A 21346-nucleotide genomic window follows, 5' to 3' on the forward strand; every position below is an offset into this window, starting at 1 on the left:
CAAAGCTAACATTAACATATGTGCATAGACCCAAACCCAAGAAGTTAATACCCAGAATTTCTCCCCACGTGTATGTGTCTGCAGGACCACAATGTAAGAATTTTTAAAATATATGTATCTAAAGTGCACAGATATTGTGCATTTGCTACTCTATCAAAAACCACACAAACGCTCAACTCTTCCTTCAGCTATTAATGCCTTGACACAGGAAATGAACCCAAAATTTAAGTAACAACTAGTGTTAGAATTCCATCAGAAAATATTTCTGAAACAAAAACATGAGGAATAAAAAGAATTAATCAGTATTTAAGCTTTGCATGATCTTTATTTTTCTCTCAGTATCTTTTTCTGTTCACTTAGCATATAATTATATAAGGAATTTTGCATAGATTTTATAAGTTAGGAAGGTTAAGACCTTCTGTCTCTTCTTCCAGGAATGTACTACCTTGTGTTACAATTTATTAATTACCTCTAAGTATCACCATCAAAGAAAACAGGAACTCACACCGAAGGGGCAAAAACCTCTCAGGAACTTGGTACCAACTAGGAAGTCTTAAGGAATAATTTTGTTTACAACGAAGAAGTTTACATTAAGAGATAAAACAGAACTCACAATTCACTGTCTGAAAGACAAGATGGTTTCACCAACTTGGGTCTCCCTCTTGGTTTTGGAACCTTTACTTCAGGAGCTAGTATTAATACAGAAATAACAGGTTAGTCATCACCTGGTCCTCGCCTGTGAGGAAAGATTCCTACTCCCAGACAGAAGCTACATTTAAATTAAAACACATTCTCTAATTTTGCTATACAAAACTGAACTTTTAAGTGAGGAACAAACCTTAATCAAGATCTCTCTGAAAAATTAAAGTGTTGGTAGGTTTTTAGCTGATTGGTAAATTAAAAACTTTGGTGGTTGTTTTATTCACAGGTTCCAACTATCAGTTCTTGCGAGTTTTGCACTCTGGGCATTTAGGATTTGTTTCACATGTTGCATAACTAATATGAACAAGCCTCAAATTGAGAATGAGAAGGTCTGAAATCAGAGAATGGAAGAAGTAGAATGTATTATTTACATAATCTGTTTGCCATTATATTTATACAGATCATGTGGCTTCCATCACCTTTCTTGATAACAAACCACTGTCAAGAAGTTCCATCACCATATGACAGTATGGAGCCAAACGTTGCATTTCCTCAGATTCACCATATTTTTAGGAATAAGACAAATAGCGTTTCTGCGTTCCTGGCAGATACATCCTTCAAACACTAGCCTGATACCACAGTGAACATGTGGTTAGGGAGCCTAAAACTGAGTGTTAACTCAGCTGTTGGTGTTAGCATGGAGTACTGTTAAGCAAGTGATGCACACATTATATCAGCACTATAAGAGGCTGCATAGCACATCTTACAAAAAGGTATTTTACACAGGAGATGGAAGTATTTCTTAAAGGTCCTTTCCCACTCTTACAGAGAGTAGTTAACAAAAGCAAAACAAAACAAAAAATTGTGAAGATAAAAACCACACAAGTGATAGAGACGTACATTTATTACATGTAATGAAACAGGACTAGGGGGCTGGGGAGCTGAAGTAATACTTCATTTCCTCACAGCTTCCAATGCAGAAGTAATTAAGTCTAGTTAACTGCAGTTGCACTTTATAGAGTTATTTTTATCTTGTAAGAGGATACAGATGAATACAAATTATTTCTCAGACTAGATGCTCATATAATGTACATTATTGCAAGAATTGTTTCCTGATGTAGTTATTAATGGTCAATACCTGCAAGCTTACCACAAAAATTCCAATGAATTAGATGATTGCTACTTTGCAAGAAACAAGCCCCATAGAATTACCAGTTGTGTATTCTTTTCCTTTGTCTATCAACATACACAGACTGCCTTAAGCATCTTCTCAAACAATTATCTTCAGCACTTTGTTTGTTTTTACTGTCTTCTGAGCTGCACCTACAGGCTCTCTGTCCCCCTCCTTGTGTTTTACAGACATTCTAAGAGAATTTAAGTATTTTACAGACCTTTACTGAATATAAACAATGCACAAAAAGCTCTTATCATAGATCTGCAGCATATTAGCACTCTGAAAAAGGCTTTTCTAAAGGTGGTATCTGTACCCAAACCCTACAAGGAGGACTGGTTATTAATGCTAGCAATTTAAATCCATTTACATTGTAAATTCATCAGTTTGAGATGAGGCATTTTCTCTTCACAATCTACTAGCAAAGACTGTCTTTAGCATGAGAAAATTTTCTATAGTACTTCAGGGAAAAAAGGTAGGTCCCTGACTAATTCTACTAAGATATTTCTGTGGCGAAATAAATTAAACCTTTCTTTTAACATTACCTGCTGGTCTTCCTCTTTTGGGGCTTACTTTTGGAGACACTGGGACAGGAGCTGCTGCTGCCACTGCCACTACTGCTGTCACTGCTGCCATTGCCCCTACTGCTGCTTCCTCAGCTTCAGCTTGTTTTTCAGCCTAATTTAAACAATTATTCAACACAGGGCATCAATATCTCAATTATCTTCTCAAGCAGGAGTTTTGAATGTCTACAAATACATTATTAATCTGTTGCTTCTACAAATGAAAAAAAAAATCCAAATTTAATAACAGATTACATTTAAATACCGGTAATTTCACCCTCTCCATCACATCACAACTGGATATGGCAACGTTTCATAGAATTTCTACCAGCCATTCATCTTCAAAAAAACATGGGAAGAAGAGAACTTGTAAGTGTTCTTAAGATCACCATAACACCATGCTGGAACACAGTTTTAAGAGGTAAGTTTATACTCCACACACACAGACAAGCACAAAGACACTCATCGCCCCCATGCAAATCCTTTTGTTTTGGATGCCATCATCTCTCCTCGATGCACCAAAGTGTCAAGCCAGTAGATGGAGCTTTTAAGAAACATGCTCCCTTCTAGCTCTAGAGCCAGTTACTCACAATGAAAAGTGGTCTATAGAACCACACTAACGAGACAAAAAGACCTTCACCTACATTCGGGGGGGAGGGTGTCGGGCAGTGGTGGCATGCGGCTGGGTTGTAAAGACAGATCGGACTTATGACAAAAGAAGTTCTTGGTGAAAGGATAAAAATCTCCCTGCAGAAACAGTCTTTTTATCTGCATATATGGGTATGGAATTGAGAAAAACTACAATGGGAGAAAATATTCACAAAATTTAGCATCCTTGGATTCAGGCAGCAACAGAAAAATTTGGGCAAATCTTAATATCCTATCTTGACACCTATAATAAAAGACAATTTTAAAGAAAAGACACAAACTGAATTCTCTAACACAGTAGAGGTACATCTCTCAATATTACTATGCTTTCCATCAACCTACAGAACGACTTAAATGAAGACAAAAGAATACCTGTTAGAATGTTGGGGGTTTATTGGATATCTCAAAAAAACCCACACTTAAGGTGAAGAAAAAACACCCTCAAAGTCACACAATTACATAGCCAACCCTCATTTCTGCCCCACAAGCACACATCACATCCCTTTATAAATACTGCAACTTTCTGCTCAGCAACGTCAGGCAGCAACACAAATTCCTGGCTAAACTCCTGCCACAGGCAGCAAGTGCCAAACACAAGTCTGTCAGATGAAGCAAGTAAATGTGACAGAAGAAATCTTCTTAGGCTTGCAGTGCCTGTTGATGCCAAAAAAAAAAAAATCCCACACCTCTAACAGAACAAAAGAAAACCACAACCTAGGATCCCAGTGCTCTTTGAAAAAAAACAAAGAACAAGATCTTATTTGCATGTGTGTGCTTGTCATCTGTGAGGCTTTTCTCCCATTTATAAGCCAAAAGTCACATGTATGCATGGTCAGACACTCTTTCAGCTTTGTTTCAGACCAAAAGCTTTCTTTGTGGTGTATTAGAGATGTTTATAAAATCTACTTTTTTTTAAAATAAGGCACTCTTTAAATTCTATGTTTTAAATATTGAAGTCGTATTTGTAAGAGCATCCAAAGGCGTATCTTTCATGAAGCAAATGATACTCAGCATGCTACTCACCTCTGACAACCATACTAAGTTCACAGTTACTTTGTACTTGACTCATCCCCACTATCAGCACTAATGTTACAAAATTAAGTGCTTTAAAATTAAAATTAAATTTTACCTCTGTTTAGTCTATTTTTAAGTTGGGTCAGTGCCCTGATCTGGCTTGCTGTGTGACCACAGCAACATTAAGGGTGAAGCATGCTGAGCAAGCAGCTGGAACTGCCTCTTTCAAAGTAACTCTGATTTCTTCCTATGTTGAAGAGATCAAAAAAAAAAAATTTTCATTTCTTCAAAACAGACTTTTGTTAGCAGTCTAGCACCAGTTTATATATTCGAGTTTTTCTTACTTACAATGGACACAATGGGAACTTCCTACTCTACATTAAGTTCAAACACAATTAAGCCTTGTAAAACAGCTTAATTTCTACAAATCTTTAATTTGAAAGGGGGGAGGAGGGTGTCAAGCACTTAAATTAAGCATAATCTGTCATTAAAGACTATAATACCCAGTATCATCACATCCAAAAATTCCAGTAAGATGAAGCAATTAAACATAGTTACCTTTCTTTTTCTTCCTCTTCTAGCAACTTTAGGAATAGAAGCGTCACTAGTTTTTACTACATCCTGTGAAGATTAAAAATGGTGCTTAAGAGCCTTAACAAAACAAAGATACATTTTAAACGATTCTAAGTATTTCCAACAACTAAAGCCTCTGGCACGTGACTTAAACAGGAATCCTGTTAATATATGTGACGACAACTCCTGATTGTAAGTTATTAAAATCCCAATGATCTGGTAATCAGGATATTTTTTTTCTGAACAATATGAAAAAAGTACTAAAGAGGTGGGGCTTTCTTTTAAAAAAAAAAGTATGCAGTCATGGTTTAGTCTGTCCAAACTCTTTATCTAGTCCTTCACAAAAGTACATTTGCTACACAGAGCAAGTGATAAAAAACACACTGTTCCACTGGTTTTAATGGAATTTGTAAGTTAGGTAGACTAAAATCTTTCCCCTCTGCTGAAAGCTTCAATTCCTGCTAGCTTCAATAAGAGGGATAAACGTGAATGAACAAATAGAAAGTTTTATATAACTAAACAGCTCCTGGGACCATCACAGTAGTAACAACTGGAGTGTCTTAATACTCAGTAATAGAATTACACTCATCTACATAATATTAAGAGCTTTACATACTTCTTTACTGTTTTTTTCAGAAGGCAGATCATCTTCCTTTGAAGCATCCATCTCCTTTTCTTCTGTTTCACCTTCTGGAGGTACGTTGTTATCTCTTTTAGGGGATAACTGCAAAGGGAGTCAACACAGAACAAAACAAATGCATTAAAAAGTATGTTTTTAGTGAAAAAACAAGATGCTCATAACCAGGCTGCTCTTCAGTTTGAATAGTTTAAGTCTATAGATCACTCTTTTCTTAGCCTATGGCAGGACTATTTTCGCCAGCACATGACTGCAGACAGTTCTCAGAACAGGTCAAAATACAGCACTATCCTGTGGTGGAAATGAAATTCCACTTTGTGTTGATAACAACATAATGTTGTGGTTTAACCCCAAGTGGCAAGTAAAAACCATGCTGACGCTCACACTTTCCTGCCCATGGTGGGATGGGGAGAATGCAGACAGAAAAGAAAGTAAAACTCATGGGTTGAGATAACAACAGTTTAATAATTGAAATAAAGTAGATTATTATTACTAATGATAATACTGATGGAAACAAGTATAATAAAAAGAGTACCATTCTACTAAATAAAGTCTTCATGTAGTAAACACACTAAAAAAGGGGGTTTCGCCCCTTTAAAAAAACAAAAAAAAATTTAAACCTTAAAATAGTTTTCATTTGAGGCGAGCAATTAAGACTTGAAAAGAGTTTGTAATAGTTCACTTGAAAATAATCAACATTACGTTGCAGACTATGTATGTACATGTTTTTTAGATTTCCAGTTCATTCCCTCAGCTTTAACGCTATAGTCTTGTCCCACCCACCAGAACCTTCTATGAAATTCTCTTTTAAAGTAGCTGCAGCTCTTAAAATTTCAACACTGAACAAAGCCGCTCAGGCATGAGGTTATCATGCAATGTTTCTAGCTGCTTTAAGACACATAATATCACTGAATCTTTTTTCAGATTACAACTTTAAGACAGAATAATCACCAATACACTAAAATCACAGGAAACCAGAGTAAAATAACCAGCTAAAAGAATGTTATAGCTACATTAGTATCAAAAGGAAAGGAGTAAATTTGCTCCACATTTTGTCTGAAACCATTAACCAATTGAAACTAATTACAGAAATCCATGTAAAAGGACCCATCCAGGATCTTCCATTCCATCTTTGTGTTTAAATGACTCTTACATCTTTCCATTTCTCTTTCACAATGCCAGCTCAGAACAGCCTGAAAGCACTTTGGGAGAACCACAAAGCTTAAGCCATTGCCATCCCCACTAGCACAGGCTACTTGCTGCATAAATTCACAGTGAAGCAAATTGACAAACCAGACCAATTTAAAAGAACCATTCCCCTTGCAAGTGCTGAGGAATAAACACTTTTCATCAGCAGTGTATGCTGAGCAAGAATGGAGAACAGCACTGGTTTACTAATACTACCAGGAAATTGCACATTGAAGAGTGCTGCTAAAGTATAACCCAAGTCACACTGACCTTCCACATGTGGAAGTACTAAAATAAGGAACACGCTAAGCAGTAAGAAGCTGAGAGAAATAACCCATCAGAAACTCCACAGTGTTCAACTGATCAAAATAACTCTTGACATCATTCATCAGTGTACTACCAGTACAATATTTTTTTTCTCCAATCAAAAGTTTTTCTTTCTCTTAAAAAAGCTATTACCACTACTAGACACTAACTCCATATAAGCAACATCCACTGTGAAGCAAAGGACAGTTAAACCTAAAGAAAAACTACATTAAATATTGGCAAATATTCAGAAGGAAAACAGCTAGAATTAAGGCAGTTCTATTCAAAATAGTTTTGGCACTGAACTTAAAGGACATTGCTCATCCTGTAGAGTTGCAATTTCCATTAATGAGCTAGAAATCAGGTACCATAGATGTATCAATCCCATCTGCATCACAATTTTTGTCATTTTAGGATTCTACCCTACTGAAAAAAATGAGAGGTGACAACACATCTCATCTATCCCATGCCATATGAAAAACCATCCCACATGAACAAAATAAAACGTTCACGAACACAGTACGTTGGAAGTAACTGCTCACCATCTACCGACTGATAACCGGACTGTCCCTGAGCAGCAATCCACCGCTCCGTGCCAGCTCTCCCCAGTTTATACGCTGGGCATGAAGTCCTACGGTGTGCAACAGCCCTTTGGCTAGTTGGGATCAGCAGTCCTGGCCACGCTCCCTCCCAGCTTCTCATGCACCTGCACATGCAGAGCATGGGAAACCGAAAAGCCGTTGACTTGAGATAAGTGCTACTGAGCAACAACTAAAAACATCAGTGTGTTATCAACACTACAAATCCAAAACACAGCGCTGTATCAACCTCTAGGAAGAAAATCACCTCCATCCCACACAAAATCAGGACAGTTGTGTAGACTTAGAAATATTTATGATAGAACAATACATTAATTAAGTCACTTACTTTTGAAACAGAAGACTTTCTTCTCTTGGCTCCTGCTTTTTCCTCACTCCCCTCAACAGGCTCTTGGCTGTTTTCCTGAACAGTTTCTTTGATAGGAGTGTTAACAGCTGGATGGGACTGGAATATAAAAAACACTAAAAGTGAGATCGAAATCTCTTCCTGAACTACACAGTAACAATACTGAGAGGTGTTCTACTACCAGTACATCACTGAAGAAAAAGCATCACGGTACAAAACCTTTTATTAGAACTACAAGAACATTAAAATATATCTTATTTCATTCATTTCCACACTCTTTAGTTTAAATTGCATTTTTGTTACCAGGCTTTCAAGCTCTAATATTTTACTCTTACAGTAAAAACACCACAATGTAAGTTTTTTCTTATGAATAATTAAAAAAAGAAAAAAAGTTGACTTTGGTCAAATACAACTCAGGATGCTACTGCCAAGAAGTGCATTTTTAAATGAGTTATCAGTCCTGTGTGAGTCAACTACCTGCCCCTGAAAACATGTGCAGAAAAAAACCTCCATTGTAACACAGGCTAAAGAATTAAAGTTAACAACATGAAAACAGAGAAGTCAAAGCCAAAATTACTCTTTTTAATCCATTACATTGCAAGTAGCATTCTCACTCTTAAATATTAGCTCCTTCAAACAAAGCTGGCAGAACTCCCCTGACTCTAAATTTTTCCCCCACTGAGGAAGTGGTTTTGGATTTAAGCCCAAACCACAAACTCCCTTCTGCCCTCCACCTACCTAACTAGCAGTTAAAAGTAACATCTGCAAAGTAGTAACACTGCTTTCAGAACATTCTAGCCAGCTCTGGCAGTTAAAACAGAAAATGTGTCTCTCAGAAGGACTTACCAAGACAAAATAAGCCCAATAAAAAGGACAGAAGAAAAAAAAAAAAATGCAAGTGAATTCCTCTATATGAAGTTGACAAGCCTGTCACTTCAATATTATCTCGTATCCAGAATAAAAGCTGGATTTTGCCAACATCTGCATGTGATTACCCACTCTCCCCTGACCTTACCTGCTGTGTGGACAAAGAATTATACGCTCACTCTCACTTTCTAACCTCTGACAACTGAACTGTCTTCCTTTTTACTGTCCAGTAACTGACCTTCAGTTGACTCCAAAAGCCTGTTTAAAAACCAAATAATTTGACGTACATCAAATATAGATGTAAAGAAATATCTTAAAAGTACATTCATTCACCTCTAATACCTCAGTTAAAAAAATCTGTCCATTCGCCAGTGTGGTTACTGCCACACATTAGTAGACCTTTGTACACTATTCTGCTTTAAAATATTGTTGGAAAAATAGCATCTTCACTTATCAGCACAACCATTACCCCTGCTCTCAGTTTTCATAACCCACTACTTGTCTTTACTTTCAAGATCACTCGCTGCCTCTGCTCATCTCACACACTGCACTGGGGTTGAGCTGTCAGGTGTCAACGCTGGCTGCCAGCCACTGTGTGGAACCCAGTCTGGGACTGCCCTGAATTGGTCACAACCAGTCCTCGCTGGCTTGGCAACAAGCAAATTGACCCACACACATACACACAACACGGCACCAGGCCAACAGCACCTCCACCAACACAGCTACAGGAAAGCTGTCACTGAGGAGACGGAAGGGCTGGAAAGACATGCAGGAGGGGGATGCCAACATAGACGAGACACCTGCACAGGGCATTAAGGATGCATAGACAAAACAGATGCTGAGGCTAGAGGGACGTTGGAAAGCGCAGGGACATGAGGAGCTCCTCAAGACAGACTTCAGGCCAGAGGAATTGTCTGAGCATAGACAGAAGTGACAGAAGAGATAGCTGAGGGGACTGCAGCCCATGGAGCAGCCCATGCCTAAGCTGCTGACTAAGAAACAACAAACAGCAAAGGCAAGGCAATCACTACACAGCAGCCTCAGTCTCCCGTGCCGCTGTTGTCTCACCCAAGGGACTACAATGTGCTGTGAGGAGCCTGGAGACCAGAGGAAGGGGGCAGAGATGGCTGCAAGGAAGCTCAGACATGTTTCTCTGTTTGTCTCTGCCACTTGTTAATGAGAATTGGTAACAAAAAAGGCTTACGTCAATTGGCAAAAGTGTGCCAAATTCCCCCATGAGTGTTTTGTTGCCTGCACCCATACCCCTCTTTGCCAAAGATGGGAAGGTGGGGCTTCAGAAGCCAATTTCAACCACTCTGTTACCCTTAGAAGAGACATGAAGTTCCCCATAAATTCCTAAAAAAATTGTCTGTAAATATATACATCAAGCACTCAAACTTCCTTTGCTTGCTTGACTAAAACATTCAAAAGCCCTAACACTCAAAAACCTCTTAGCTGTTAATTAATGAAGTTAATGAGACTGTTGTCAAGCAGGTAAGCATTCTTCCCTTATTACTAGAGGGGAGAAACTGCACCCATTTGTTTCTCCAGCTTTGAGAACAGGATGCTAAGGCAACATCCTCATGAACAGGAGAGCTTCAACACAGTCAAGTGCTGAAGGAACTACCAAGAACACGGAAAAACAATACCTCTAAAGTCTCACCACTGTTAACTGTATGCTGTCATCCAAAGTACTGAAGAAATGAAGCTCACTTCAGCACACAAGCCAAAACACATAAAACCAAAGACCAAACATCACACTACAATTTTCTTAATCTTGGAAAAGAGGGATGTCCGTCTTGTCTTTAGCAGAGCAGTGAAATGTTTCGAATTAAACCCAAAAAACAGTGCTTTTTGAAAAAAACTTGGAAGATTCATGATTGATTGGCCTGATATCATCAAAGGTGCTCAAATAAATTACCTCTGAAGTAGATCCTTACTAGGAGTTTTATTTCAGAATCAACTATCAATCTGCTTGATTTATTTCACAGAACATCAAATCTGGTCAGCCATTTGCAGAAGTAGTCCTTTAGCACCCACAACTACTGCCCGAAGGTAAAAACAAGAGCTAGTTAAATCCTAAGGGTCTGATTTGCTCCAAATAAATGTTGCTTTTAGCACAGGACAGAAGAAGGCTATCAAAAGCAAAGCTTTCCAAAGTCAAGGTGAAAATTCAGAAGAAAATTTGTGCAAGCATACTGTATTACTTCACTCATTCTGTAATTCAATCTGCTTCAACCCCCTGATAAAGCAGAGACACCCAGTCAGCTGAGCAGGACCACATCGAGATAGTTTTCAAATATTGCCAAGGATTGAGACTCTACAGCCTCCCTGGGCAACCTGTGCCAGTGCTCGGCCACTCTCACAATAAAAAAAATGCTTCCTAACATTTAGGGGGAAATCTCCTATGTTTCTGTTTGAGCTCATTGACTCTGGTCTTGTCACTGGGAACCACGAAGAAGCATCTGACTCCACTTCTTTGCACCCTCGCTTCAGGTATTTGTATACATTAACAAGATCCCCCTGAGCCCACTGGAGCTGAAGAGTCCCAGCTCTCCTCATAGCAGAGATGCTCCAGTCCACCATCTTCATAGCCCTCAACGGGACCACCTCTCCAGTGTGTCCAGGTATCTCTTGTACTGAGTAGCCCAGATCTAGACACACTACTCCAGTTAAAATATCCCTACTAAGAAAAGTTTCTTCTTTCAGAAATTTTAATCCTTACTTGCAAGAAGAAAATTTTTAATATCATTTGTGGAAAGAAAATAAATAATCTGTTGGATTTTTTAATAATGAAGTAGTGGCAGGAAAATGGCAAAGAGCAACCTAATAGTTCTTGACAGAACCTGACCCTTTCATGGAAAGACCCTGTGAAGGAGCGATCACCGAAGCTGAAATATCAGAACGGAACTCACAAGGTCAAAAGGACCACTCCACAGAACAGTTTGCGTGCATCTCCTGGAGCATGCTTTCTGTATTTCAAATTGGAAATGTATTTAGGAATGTCTGAGATGCTATGAAAGTATGAACCCAGAGCACTGCTTAATTGAAGTCACTGACTACTGCTGTGAAAATATTAGGCCAGCTTTTTACTGTTGATTGTTTACACCCAGATTTTCATATTGTTAACACTGAATGGTAACATACAACAACATTATGGTTCATAACTGCTTCAGCCATCCATGGAGCATCTCTCCTAAACTGTCACAAAGCAAATAGCTATAAGGCATAGCAACTAATTTTTTACAGTAGTAGAAATGATCTGCCTGTTATTAATACAATCTTTCCTACTGTGACAAAAGGATTACCACCTATCCAAATCCCAGAGCAGAAAATGTGTACATCTGGAGTACATCTTATCTCTTGACTCTACTTCATAAACTCTGTAACTGTTTATCCATGTTCCCCTTTAAACTAGAAGCACAATGATTTGGCATATCTTAAGAAGCAGGGACTAACTGGTGCTGAAACAGCATTTTGTCGAGAGTAGTAAATAATAATAAAAATAGTTAGTATCTTTTGGTATTACGGCAGCATTGCCTAGAAGCCCTGGTATGTGATCAAGGTCTAATGTACATAGCAAAACCAAGAGGCTACAGAATGTTCAGAGAGGTAGGCAAAGACAAAATGAGCAAGACAATTCCTTTGTTTTTAGGTTAAATTTCAGTCTTTTTATAGGTAGAGTTGTAAAGCTCCAGTTTAAGCTTAGCAGGTTTACCAAGAGGGCAAGAAACAGTGAACTACAGATGGACAAAAATTGAACCAAGAAAGTCACATAATAGTTTGGGGCCAAAATGCAAGCATCACATTGCTTCCAACCACTAGAAGGAAAATACTGTATGTTAAGAAAGTATGTTCTGAAATCCTAAAAGGTTAACTTGTGGGAAAAGGTGCTTGGGTTTAAAGGACAAGAAGAAGGAAAGTGACTGAGATTCAAAATGACTACCATTTGTCAATCACAATCATACAGTTCCAAATAGAGGTATCTTAAGAGTATACATAGTTAGAAGTAGAAATAAATAAGTATATATACAGTTATAAGTCAAACTTGATGTGCACTATATAAAGCGTTAAACTTTCAGACTTGTGCTCTGAAAACTGTCCATATGAATAATGCCTCAGGAGCTTAATATAATAAACACACATCCCCAGTTAAACAACATAGAATCATAGAGCCATATAATGGTAGGGTTGGAAGGGACGTTTAGAGATCATCTAGTCCAACTCCCCTACAGAACTAGGTCAACCTACATCAGGTCACATAGGAATATGTCCAGGCAGGTCATCTTCCTTTCTCTTTCATTCTGTTTATATTTGAGTTTGATTAAAAATAAAATAAAAATTTAAGAAATAAAAATTGTTCTGCCCTGCAGCTGAATGACAGCAATAATTCATTACCCAACAGCAGGGAAACACTCACTGCCTTCCCCCCGCACCAGCAATAGTATCGCACCAAAGACTCGCAGACTCTGCATAACCTACCTGCTGATGAGAGAACTTCACTTTGGGATTGTTGTCTATTTCCCACAACCCTTCATTAAAACCCTTCCTTTTGTTTGGTTTGCCATATTTATCTTTATTTTCAGAGTAAGGGAATATGTCCTTCGGTCCCAAAAAAGCCCTTAAGGAGAAAGAAAAAAAAAAGAACAAAAATTCACGTTTTAAATTGTTAATCTTCTCAAAGAAGTAAGCACTAAATGTTACTTAGTTATGAAATTCACTACTATTGTAACAACTACTTCTGCTACAAAAGCATCTTCAGTTTTCCCAGTTTTTGCCTTCAACAGTGTTCCATTACTAGCACCACACATACGGACCCCCTCACCCCAAGGGTGCTGAGTATCTGGACAAGAAACAGATGATGCTGCATCTTCAGGTTGCAGTTGATAGGACAAACAACTACTGTGAACTATTAAAAACTAAGCAGCTTGACAAGTGAGAAAGAGCAATTGCTTCCTTAGAGAAAGAAAAGAAAAATCAGGCTTAAATGTTAAGAAAAAGAATACTTGAATCTGGGCAAAGTAAGGCAAGAGAACAATCTGAAGAAGAAATGTCTCCAAGCTAAGAAAGAAAATATTTCCATTATTAATTTTTTTAAAATAATCTGGTTAAAATACAAAATTCAAGAATACTTTTTTTTGCACTGGACATGAGAAAGCAACATTTGCATGCACTGACTACGCACACCTCTCTAAGAATGCTATGTACTTCAGCATTAACTCAGTTTTTCAGTGTGTGACAACAGGACTTCATAACATGATTCACCAAATTTAACTAATAAAAACTTGAAACTGTTCCTTATTTTAATTTTCTCTCTCAAATCTTCTGTAATATTAACATTATTTGAGTTTTATTTAAGCTACTCTTGTAGTCAAGCAGTAGGGGTCTTAACATTGCCTGCCTACCATTGTCAGATAAACTAACAACACACCTACACAGAACTACCCCTACTGTAAGCTGTGTAACTAAAGCTTTGAGCCTGGGTGCTTTTCTTATGCAGCCTCCCAATTAGACTTGGGAAAACAAGGTAACATATTCCCAAGAACCAATATTCTGAATTATGCTGAAGAAAATCAAAATGCTCTACTTCTTGAACATTTCAACTTGGGATTTCACTGCATCAGTCTTTATAGTGCTAACAGAGAAAGACAATACTTCAGTGGTACATTCTTATTTTTCACTTTTCACCCAGACACAACTCTGTCCAATTGTATTTATGTTAGATCCAAGTATTTGAAAAGTTGCAGCCACTTGCTTTCTGAAGTATCAGTTCATGGAAAAGTTAAGTAGATATTTCCAAGCTCCATTTTCCTACTTTCTTCATCATCTTTAACAATGGGCTTCCTAAGACTTATACCCTACTGAACAAAACTCAAAACATAAAACCAGCCACCCCATATCATCTAGAAAGCTTAAGGATTTCCTACTTCAGCAACAAAGCATTCACCTATGTGTACAAAATAGCCACCTCTGTGCAAGAAACGGTTAGAGAGGATTCAACCAGTGTGGGAAACATGCACCTGCAAGCCTTACTTAACCAGACCAAAAAGGATGGGGAAGGAACAAACAGGAACTAGGAAAGGCAAAAAATAGGAAACACTGCCTCCCTTCTTCCTTGTTCCCTGGAGGGAAGCATTTTTCCAAGGTCAGTAAGCCTTTACCTCTATTGCTCAGGCTTTGAGCAACACCAGAAACCAGCTATGTGAAAATGCTGTGTAGCTTATTGCAATAACGTGAATTGCTGCAGAACAGATCAAATAAAGCTTTAATTAAAATAGTATCTATTTTACTATTATCTAAGGATAATGTTTCTACATTAAGACAGAATGGAAATAAACAAACCAAACCTCAACAGAAAGTCCACAGCATATGTTAAGCATCTGTTCACTACAGGTTAGCAACACATTTAGTTGCATTTTGACAGAACTTTGAGAAAAATCAACAATAGCTTGCAATCAAAGTATAAGTCTACACTTCTAGTAATCTGCAAAATGAATTACTACTATTCCTAAAAGTTAAGTATAAATTCTTCCCAGGCCAGTCTTGGTTTTGTTTTTTTCCCCATTCATGTTTTTCCTGTCTTGTTTTTTCCCTATAGCCGTTTTCTGGCTGTCCTGATGGATCACTATGTCACTACTTAAAACTACAAACATTAAAAAAAAAAACCAACCACACATGCCATGAAATAGCATTCTTCTTTTCTACCTGATCTTTTTCCAATCATTACTTACGGGTACTTGCTTTAAGCAACAGCAAAATCAAGCAGCACAGGTTGTTTCAACTGTTACCACTCTAAGGCTTCTAAGGTAAGTGACATGCCTAAAGATCAAACACGACAAGACAGTTGGGTCATGGACATCCCGTACTTTGAGATGTGTATGGAACAGAGACAAGAAGTTTCTCTGATATTATATGGATCTCTGAAATGTAGTAAACCTAAACTTAGAGCCTAAGAAAAACCAGACCAGAGTAGAACCTTATTTTGCAATCCAAAAAAGCAAAAAAATTGACATATCAAATAGAACCATGTAAACTAGAAAAAACAAAAATCAAACCCAAAAGCCTTTGAACAATACATCTTAGGAGACTACCCCAAATTTAAACTTGGCCCTGATGCTTCTCAAAATTTGCAAAGGTATTTTTAAAAGCTTTAGAAAAGCAGTTATATCATCTCCCTTATATTCAATCTGTGTCCTTGAACTTATTTACAACCTTGAATTAAATTCAGGAATCCCTCTTTGCCCGCAAAACTATGTACAAACACAAAAACCTTAAAAAAAGAGCCACTGAAAGATGAGAATAGTTAAAGAAATGCATGGTTGTGTGAGCCAAGCATACAGAAATCACCTTCACGGGAAAATCGTGTCTTAAAAAACAAAGTAATGTCAAAGAACATAGACGGCAACACACCTTGTCTAAGCATGGCTTACTAAAAGAGAGATGAAAAGTACCAGATAAAAGTAATTTCTGCAGATAGTTAAACAGATCATATAATCATTTAGGTTGGAAAAGACTCTTAAGACCACAGAGTTCAACTGTTAACCTAGCCCTGCCATGTCCATTGCTAAACTGTGTCCCTAAGCCCAACGTCTACACAGCTTCAATATTTTCAGGGATGACAACTCAACCACTTTCCCTGGAAGTGTGTTCCAATGCTTTACAATCCCTTCAGGGAAAATTCCTAATATCTAATCTAGACATCACCTGACGCAACTTGAGCCTATTTCCTCCTGTCACTTGTATATTGGGAGAAGAGACTGACCTCCACCACACTGCTACTTCCCTTCAGGTAGTTGTAGAGAGTGATCACGTCTCCCCCTCAACCTCCTTTTCTCCAGGCTCAACATATCCCCAGCTCCCTCAGCCACTCCTCATATAAGACTTACCCTTCACCAGCTTCATTGCCTGTCTCTGGACATGCTCTGGCACCTCGATGTCCTTGTAGCAAGTGGCCCAGAATTGAACATAGTATCTGAGATGTGGCCTCATTGGTGCCAAGTAGAGAGTTATAATTACTTCCTTAGTCCTGTTGGACACACTATTTCTGATACAAGCCAGGATGCCATTGGCCTTCTTGGCAACTTGGGCACATTATTATTTCTCTGGTTTTCAAATTTTGCTTATTTCATTATTCTCAGCCTTATTTCACTTGCTTCAAGTGAAATTGTTGGGAATTCTGAGTACATCCAGAACTATTACTAAGGTCCATTTGCGAAAACAGAAAAAACTTTCTGTCATACCACTATGGATAGGATTATTTCCTTCTTACAAGAGAAATGTACACAGCATGGTTATGGTCTGCCACTCCCTTGAACAGCTTAAGCAAATGTCTGAGAAGCACATCTTGTCCAGACAGACTAATTTACGAAGAGCTGGTTACTTTAGCTTAAAATACCCTACATAAAGACAAGCCATTAACTTCTGGTCGTGGCATTCTACAATGACAAAAAGAACTTACGTCTCATGTGTGCCAAAAAAGAAAATAGGCATTTTATTCGTAGGAGGCTTTACCGCTCCATCAGGAACTTCATCCACCTAAGGAAAATATAGAGTTTAATTCAGGTCAGGTAACAATTAAAAACAGTCATGTGGGAAATAAGTAAAAATATTAAGCATTAAAAAAAGAAGGGAAAAAGTCACAAAGAAGTAAAGCAGGACTCAAGATCTCTTTTTAACTGTATGTTAAATAATATAGGAGAATCAAAGACAGTGTTAATGATAGGAGGAAATGACAGCACTTCTTATATTACAGCAACACTTCATATCACCACTTTGTTAAAGTGATGTGCTACAGGTGATAAGTACAATTCATTTATACCCAAATATGGCCTCTCCTTTAGCATTAGCAACAGGAAGACTTGCTAACCCTGATGCTGAGCTGATAACTTGCCCAAGCCCAAATATCACGTAATCCAAAAAAGTCAACAAACTTCTTAAAAGGCAATTCTTAAGCCAGCACCTTTGCCAAATAGATCATAATTGTTTTTTATCTACATTGCCACAACTATCAAATGACCTACAGCAGTCAGAGAATTTGCCATGCCTCTTCCAAGGGAGCAGGGAGAAAGTAAAAAATAACTGGATGACTTATCACATACAGTTAAGCTCATTCAACAGGAAGCACTGTACGAAGAGCTGACTTCAAAGTAATGTGTGACCCTGCTGTAACTTCACGTTTTTCTTTTGTCACAAAACAAAGCAGTTATTTGGGAGCAGTATTTTTGCAGTTTGGTGCTTGCACAGCTCCAGTGTCATGCTACCATGCAGTAGTCTTCTTCTCTAAAATTAAGTTATGCAAATTAGGACAACTAACGACTGCTAGAGAGGCTGTTTGTTACCGGAGAAGTGACTTACAGACAAGCACAAGGCGACAGCAAACCAGCGTACGGGGTCTGCAATGCGATTCAAAAGTCACTTCCATACACGGGAACCCCACCGTGCCCTCCCTCACATCGCGGACGGGGGGAGGGGAGTGGGGGTGTGCTGACGGCCTCACACAGTTTAACGTCGCTGCTCTCCGCAGGTGCCTGAAAGCACTGGGAGGCATCCCTGGGCCACAACGGTGGAAGGGGAGGCGGGAAAGAGGCAAGTGCTGGGGGGCGCGGAGCACAGGTACAGAGCGGGAGGGCGTTGCGGCCTGCAGGGGATGGGGGGGTGCCTTACCCTGGCCGGCCAATGGGGATAACCTTTCATCTTGGCAAAGATCAAGTCTCCGGGTTTGAAATCTCGGCTCATGTTTTCTCACCGACGTGACGCCAGCTGCCGCCAGGCGAACCCGGGCGACGGAAGGGGTCCCCACCTCCAGACCCCGCCACTGAGACGCTGCCAGATGCCCGAGGTCCCGCTGCCAGGATAAACACACTGGGGTGGGAGGGAGCGGAGACAAGGGCAACAGAGGAAGGGACATCAACAGCGTGCTCTACAAGGTCCGGCGGCCCCCCGGCCGGCAGCCGAGAGACGCCGCGCCTGCCTCCCGTCCCCGCTGAAAGCCCCCTGGGGAGCCCAGCGGTCGCGGCCGCAGCGCCCAACGCAGCGCATCCGCGGCACCGACGCCACATACATACCCAGGCGGGCCTCGCCGCACGCAGCCGGGAGCGCCTGGCCCTTCTCGCTCGCCTGCCCGCCCGCTTATACCGCTTGCACACACAGCTCGGCTCTGCTCACTCACCGCGGCCGAAGCTTCCCCTCCGCCAGCCTGCACGGCTCCCGCCACACGAACGCGCCACCCGCCCCCCCCACCCCCTACATATAAGGCGTGATGGCGGGGGGCGCGGAAGTGAAACTCCGCCTATCTGCCTGCCTGCCCTCCCCCCCCCCCCCGCTACCCCCCTCGCCGCCTCATCGGTCTGGCGCTTTGCTACCTACCGCGCTGGCACCCGGCCCGCAGCCTACCTCCGCCTGCAGCAGCAACAGCAGAACCCGCCCCGGCGGGAGACACGGCCGCGTTCCCTCCTCCCGCCAGGCGGGGCGGTACCAGCCAGCTCCCCACAACCAGGCGGCGGGGAAGGTAGAGGGTGCAGGCGGAAAATCAGCGTAGGCCCTGCCTTAGACAAGCGCCTCGGCGGCCACCTCCTTGTCCGAGGGCGATCGGGGGCAGCCAGAAGTCACCTGCCCGCCCCGACGCGGGAGGGAGGAAGGAAACGAAAGGCCTCCTTCATCTCCTCTCCCCTTAGCTGTGCAAGTGGTTCATTCCTCATTCTGCGGCGGCGGAGCGGCCGCGGCGCGGTAGGGGGGAGGTGGCGAGGAGGAGGAGCCCGAGAGCGCGGCAGAGCCCCGCGTGCCGCCCTCGGTAGCGGCGGAGGCTGGGGGCGGGGTGAGGCCAGGCAGCCGCTGGCAGTGTGCCGACCCGCTTCCTCTCCAGTCCCAAAGGGTCCGACCCACGCTTCGCCACACAGTCCGCCAGGAGCGAAGCGAGCTGCCGCAGGCTGGCGGCAGCGTGGCTGACGCGAGCGGGGCGGTGCTGGCCCGGGCACCCGCTGCGGACAGCCCGGTGACAGGCCTGGCCCGCGGCCATGCGCCACTGCAGTCACGGCTGGTCGCCCAGAGTCCATTTCACCGAGGCTTAAGTGGACGGCCCGTGCACTAGGGCTCTTCCCAGCCGTGACTGCCGGCCCGCTCACAGGCTGGAAGTAGCTAATTATCAACGCCTCCGTTTGTAAAACGTGTTTGTCCCCGCGAGTCCCTTTGTGTTTCTCTTGCTTCGCGAACCCAGTTACAGAGGCGTCCAGTTCCGGGACTTCTCATCTGAAAGTTGCTTGTGTTTCCCAGGTACTTCTTACCTGCTTAATTTTCCCGGTGCCTTGACTTACTCCAGCATCCAACAGCCTGGGTTTTGATCTCTTAAGTCTATAGAGTTCTTAATCACAACTTAATCGCCATTAACTCTTGTTTTGTTTTGGGGTTTTTTTGGTGTTTTAGTAGGATTACTCTTAATTCAAACTATGTTACTCCCTGTGTCCCCTCCATAACTACTTTTTCCTGACTTGTCTGCTTGTCGATATTAAATTCACTCCTCCTAGCATTTCAGCCACTGCCCCCCTCTCCTGTTCCTGCCTGTCAGTTGGTCTCTGCCGAGTGCAGCAGGCACCTGCAGCCTCCCCACACTTTTCCCCCACAAACACCTTTATTCAAACACAAGCCTCAGATCCAGTTTATAACTCAACAGCTTCTTTCTCCCTGACTGCCCTGGTGCATCTAGTTCTAGTTCTTCTCACTCTTCATCTAAAAGCAGCCAGCCTAGCAGCTCTTTATGGCTTTGGCCCTATCTCACAGCACCACCTATAAATCATTGTACCATCTGTTTGTGTTATCATGAACGCCAAAACCAGCAAAAAGCTGTAAAACTAGTGGCACAGAAAGTTACTTCTTACACAGTTACAAGGTGACTGTGGGAGATCCTACCCTTTGATGCTTGGATACTCATCTTCTGCATGTGGCCTGATGTGCAAGTTTTATAGAACACTGACAGCAGCCCTCCATGCTACTTGCACACTAAGTCTCTGTGAGAAGAATCATCTTCCTGCTTTCGGTTTTGATACTGAAGCTCATGTCAGGCCCAAAACACCCAGTGCAGTTACCAGAGAGCAAGATATTGTTTTAGGCTCTCTTCTCCTCAAATGCAAAATGGTCACTGATAAATATTAACTGGAAAAAATTACTCCGTGTTAGAGCAGTACCAAACAGCAGATTTCTTATGGCTTAAGCAAAGTTGTTCAATTTTCTTGGAGGTAGTGAAGCTCCCATCCCTGACATAAACATGAAATTTCTACAGGATTAGACAAGAGCTCATCAGAAAACAGAAGATCATCAACATATTGGACAACAACAAAAAAAAACCAGCAGCCCTTTATTCCTGTGCACAAATGGGTGACTACTTGGGGACATAGTTGTTTAAAAAAGAAATTAAGTTAGACTGTATATCTAGAACTGTTTAGAGGGGAAAAAAAGTTTGTCATTATTAGAAATTGTGTCTACATTCACAGATATGTAACTCTTTTGTTTTGCTGTATTAAATAATCCCTACCTCAGCAATATGTAGAGTTTCATTTTTTTTTTAAATGAAGAAGTATTGAGTACTGCAAAAACTATGTATATTCATATTTTGCAAGAACTGACAATCTGTAGAGACTTCCTTAGTTAAGTCACTGCTCTTTTTCATCATCTAGTTACACTTGTCTTCCATATCAGATGAAATAAGTTCATATTTTAGTTTGCAAGTAACGCTTTTGAAATCTTGTGAGGATATTCTAATTTCCTCCACCTTTGGAAACAGTGTTTTGAATCTGACGTTTC

At 40.7% G+C, this 21346-nt stretch overlaps 1 protein-coding gene across 4 annotated transcripts in view; it reads right to left on the reverse strand.

The window, feature by feature from the left end:
• The window catches only part of PSIP1 (PC4 and SRSF1 interacting protein 1), a 34611-nt gene extending 15348 nt beyond the window's left edge, over nucleotides 1-19263 (reverse strand). Inside the window, exons 1-9 of one of the 4 annotated variants that reach the window (XM_062019167.1) lie at nucleotides 18947-19263; nucleotides 18218-18415; nucleotides 17013-17089; nucleotides 13037-13175; nucleotides 7670-7786; nucleotides 5228-5335; nucleotides 4597-4659; nucleotides 2359-2491; nucleotides 614-689 (exon numbers count right to left, since the gene is read on the reverse strand). In XM_062019167.1, coding sequence (XP_061875151.1) covers nucleotides 614-689; nucleotides 2359-2491; nucleotides 4597-4659; nucleotides 5228-5335; nucleotides 7670-7786; nucleotides 13037-13175; nucleotides 17013-17089; nucleotides 18218-18289 — 785 coding nt within the window. In that variant the 5' untranslated portion in view covers nucleotides 18290-18415; nucleotides 18947-19263. Of the gene's footprint in view, nucleotides 1-613; nucleotides 690-2358; nucleotides 2492-4596; nucleotides 4660-5227; nucleotides 5336-7669; nucleotides 7787-13036; nucleotides 13176-17012; nucleotides 17090-18217; nucleotides 18416-18618; nucleotides 18758-18919 lie in introns of those variants that run through there. The other 3 variants (XM_062019169.1, XM_062019168.1, XM_062019170.1) reach the window with 3 other exon arrangements.
• Between the last annotated feature and the right edge of the window lie 2083 nt (nucleotides 19264-21346).

This window comes from Colius striatus, chromosome Z, assembly GCF_028858725.1.
Source record: "Colius striatus isolate bColStr4 chromosome Z, bColStr4.1.hap1, whole genome shotgun sequence".
Lineage (NCBI taxonomy): Eukaryota > Metazoa > Chordata > Aves > Coliiformes > Coliidae > Colius > Colius striatus.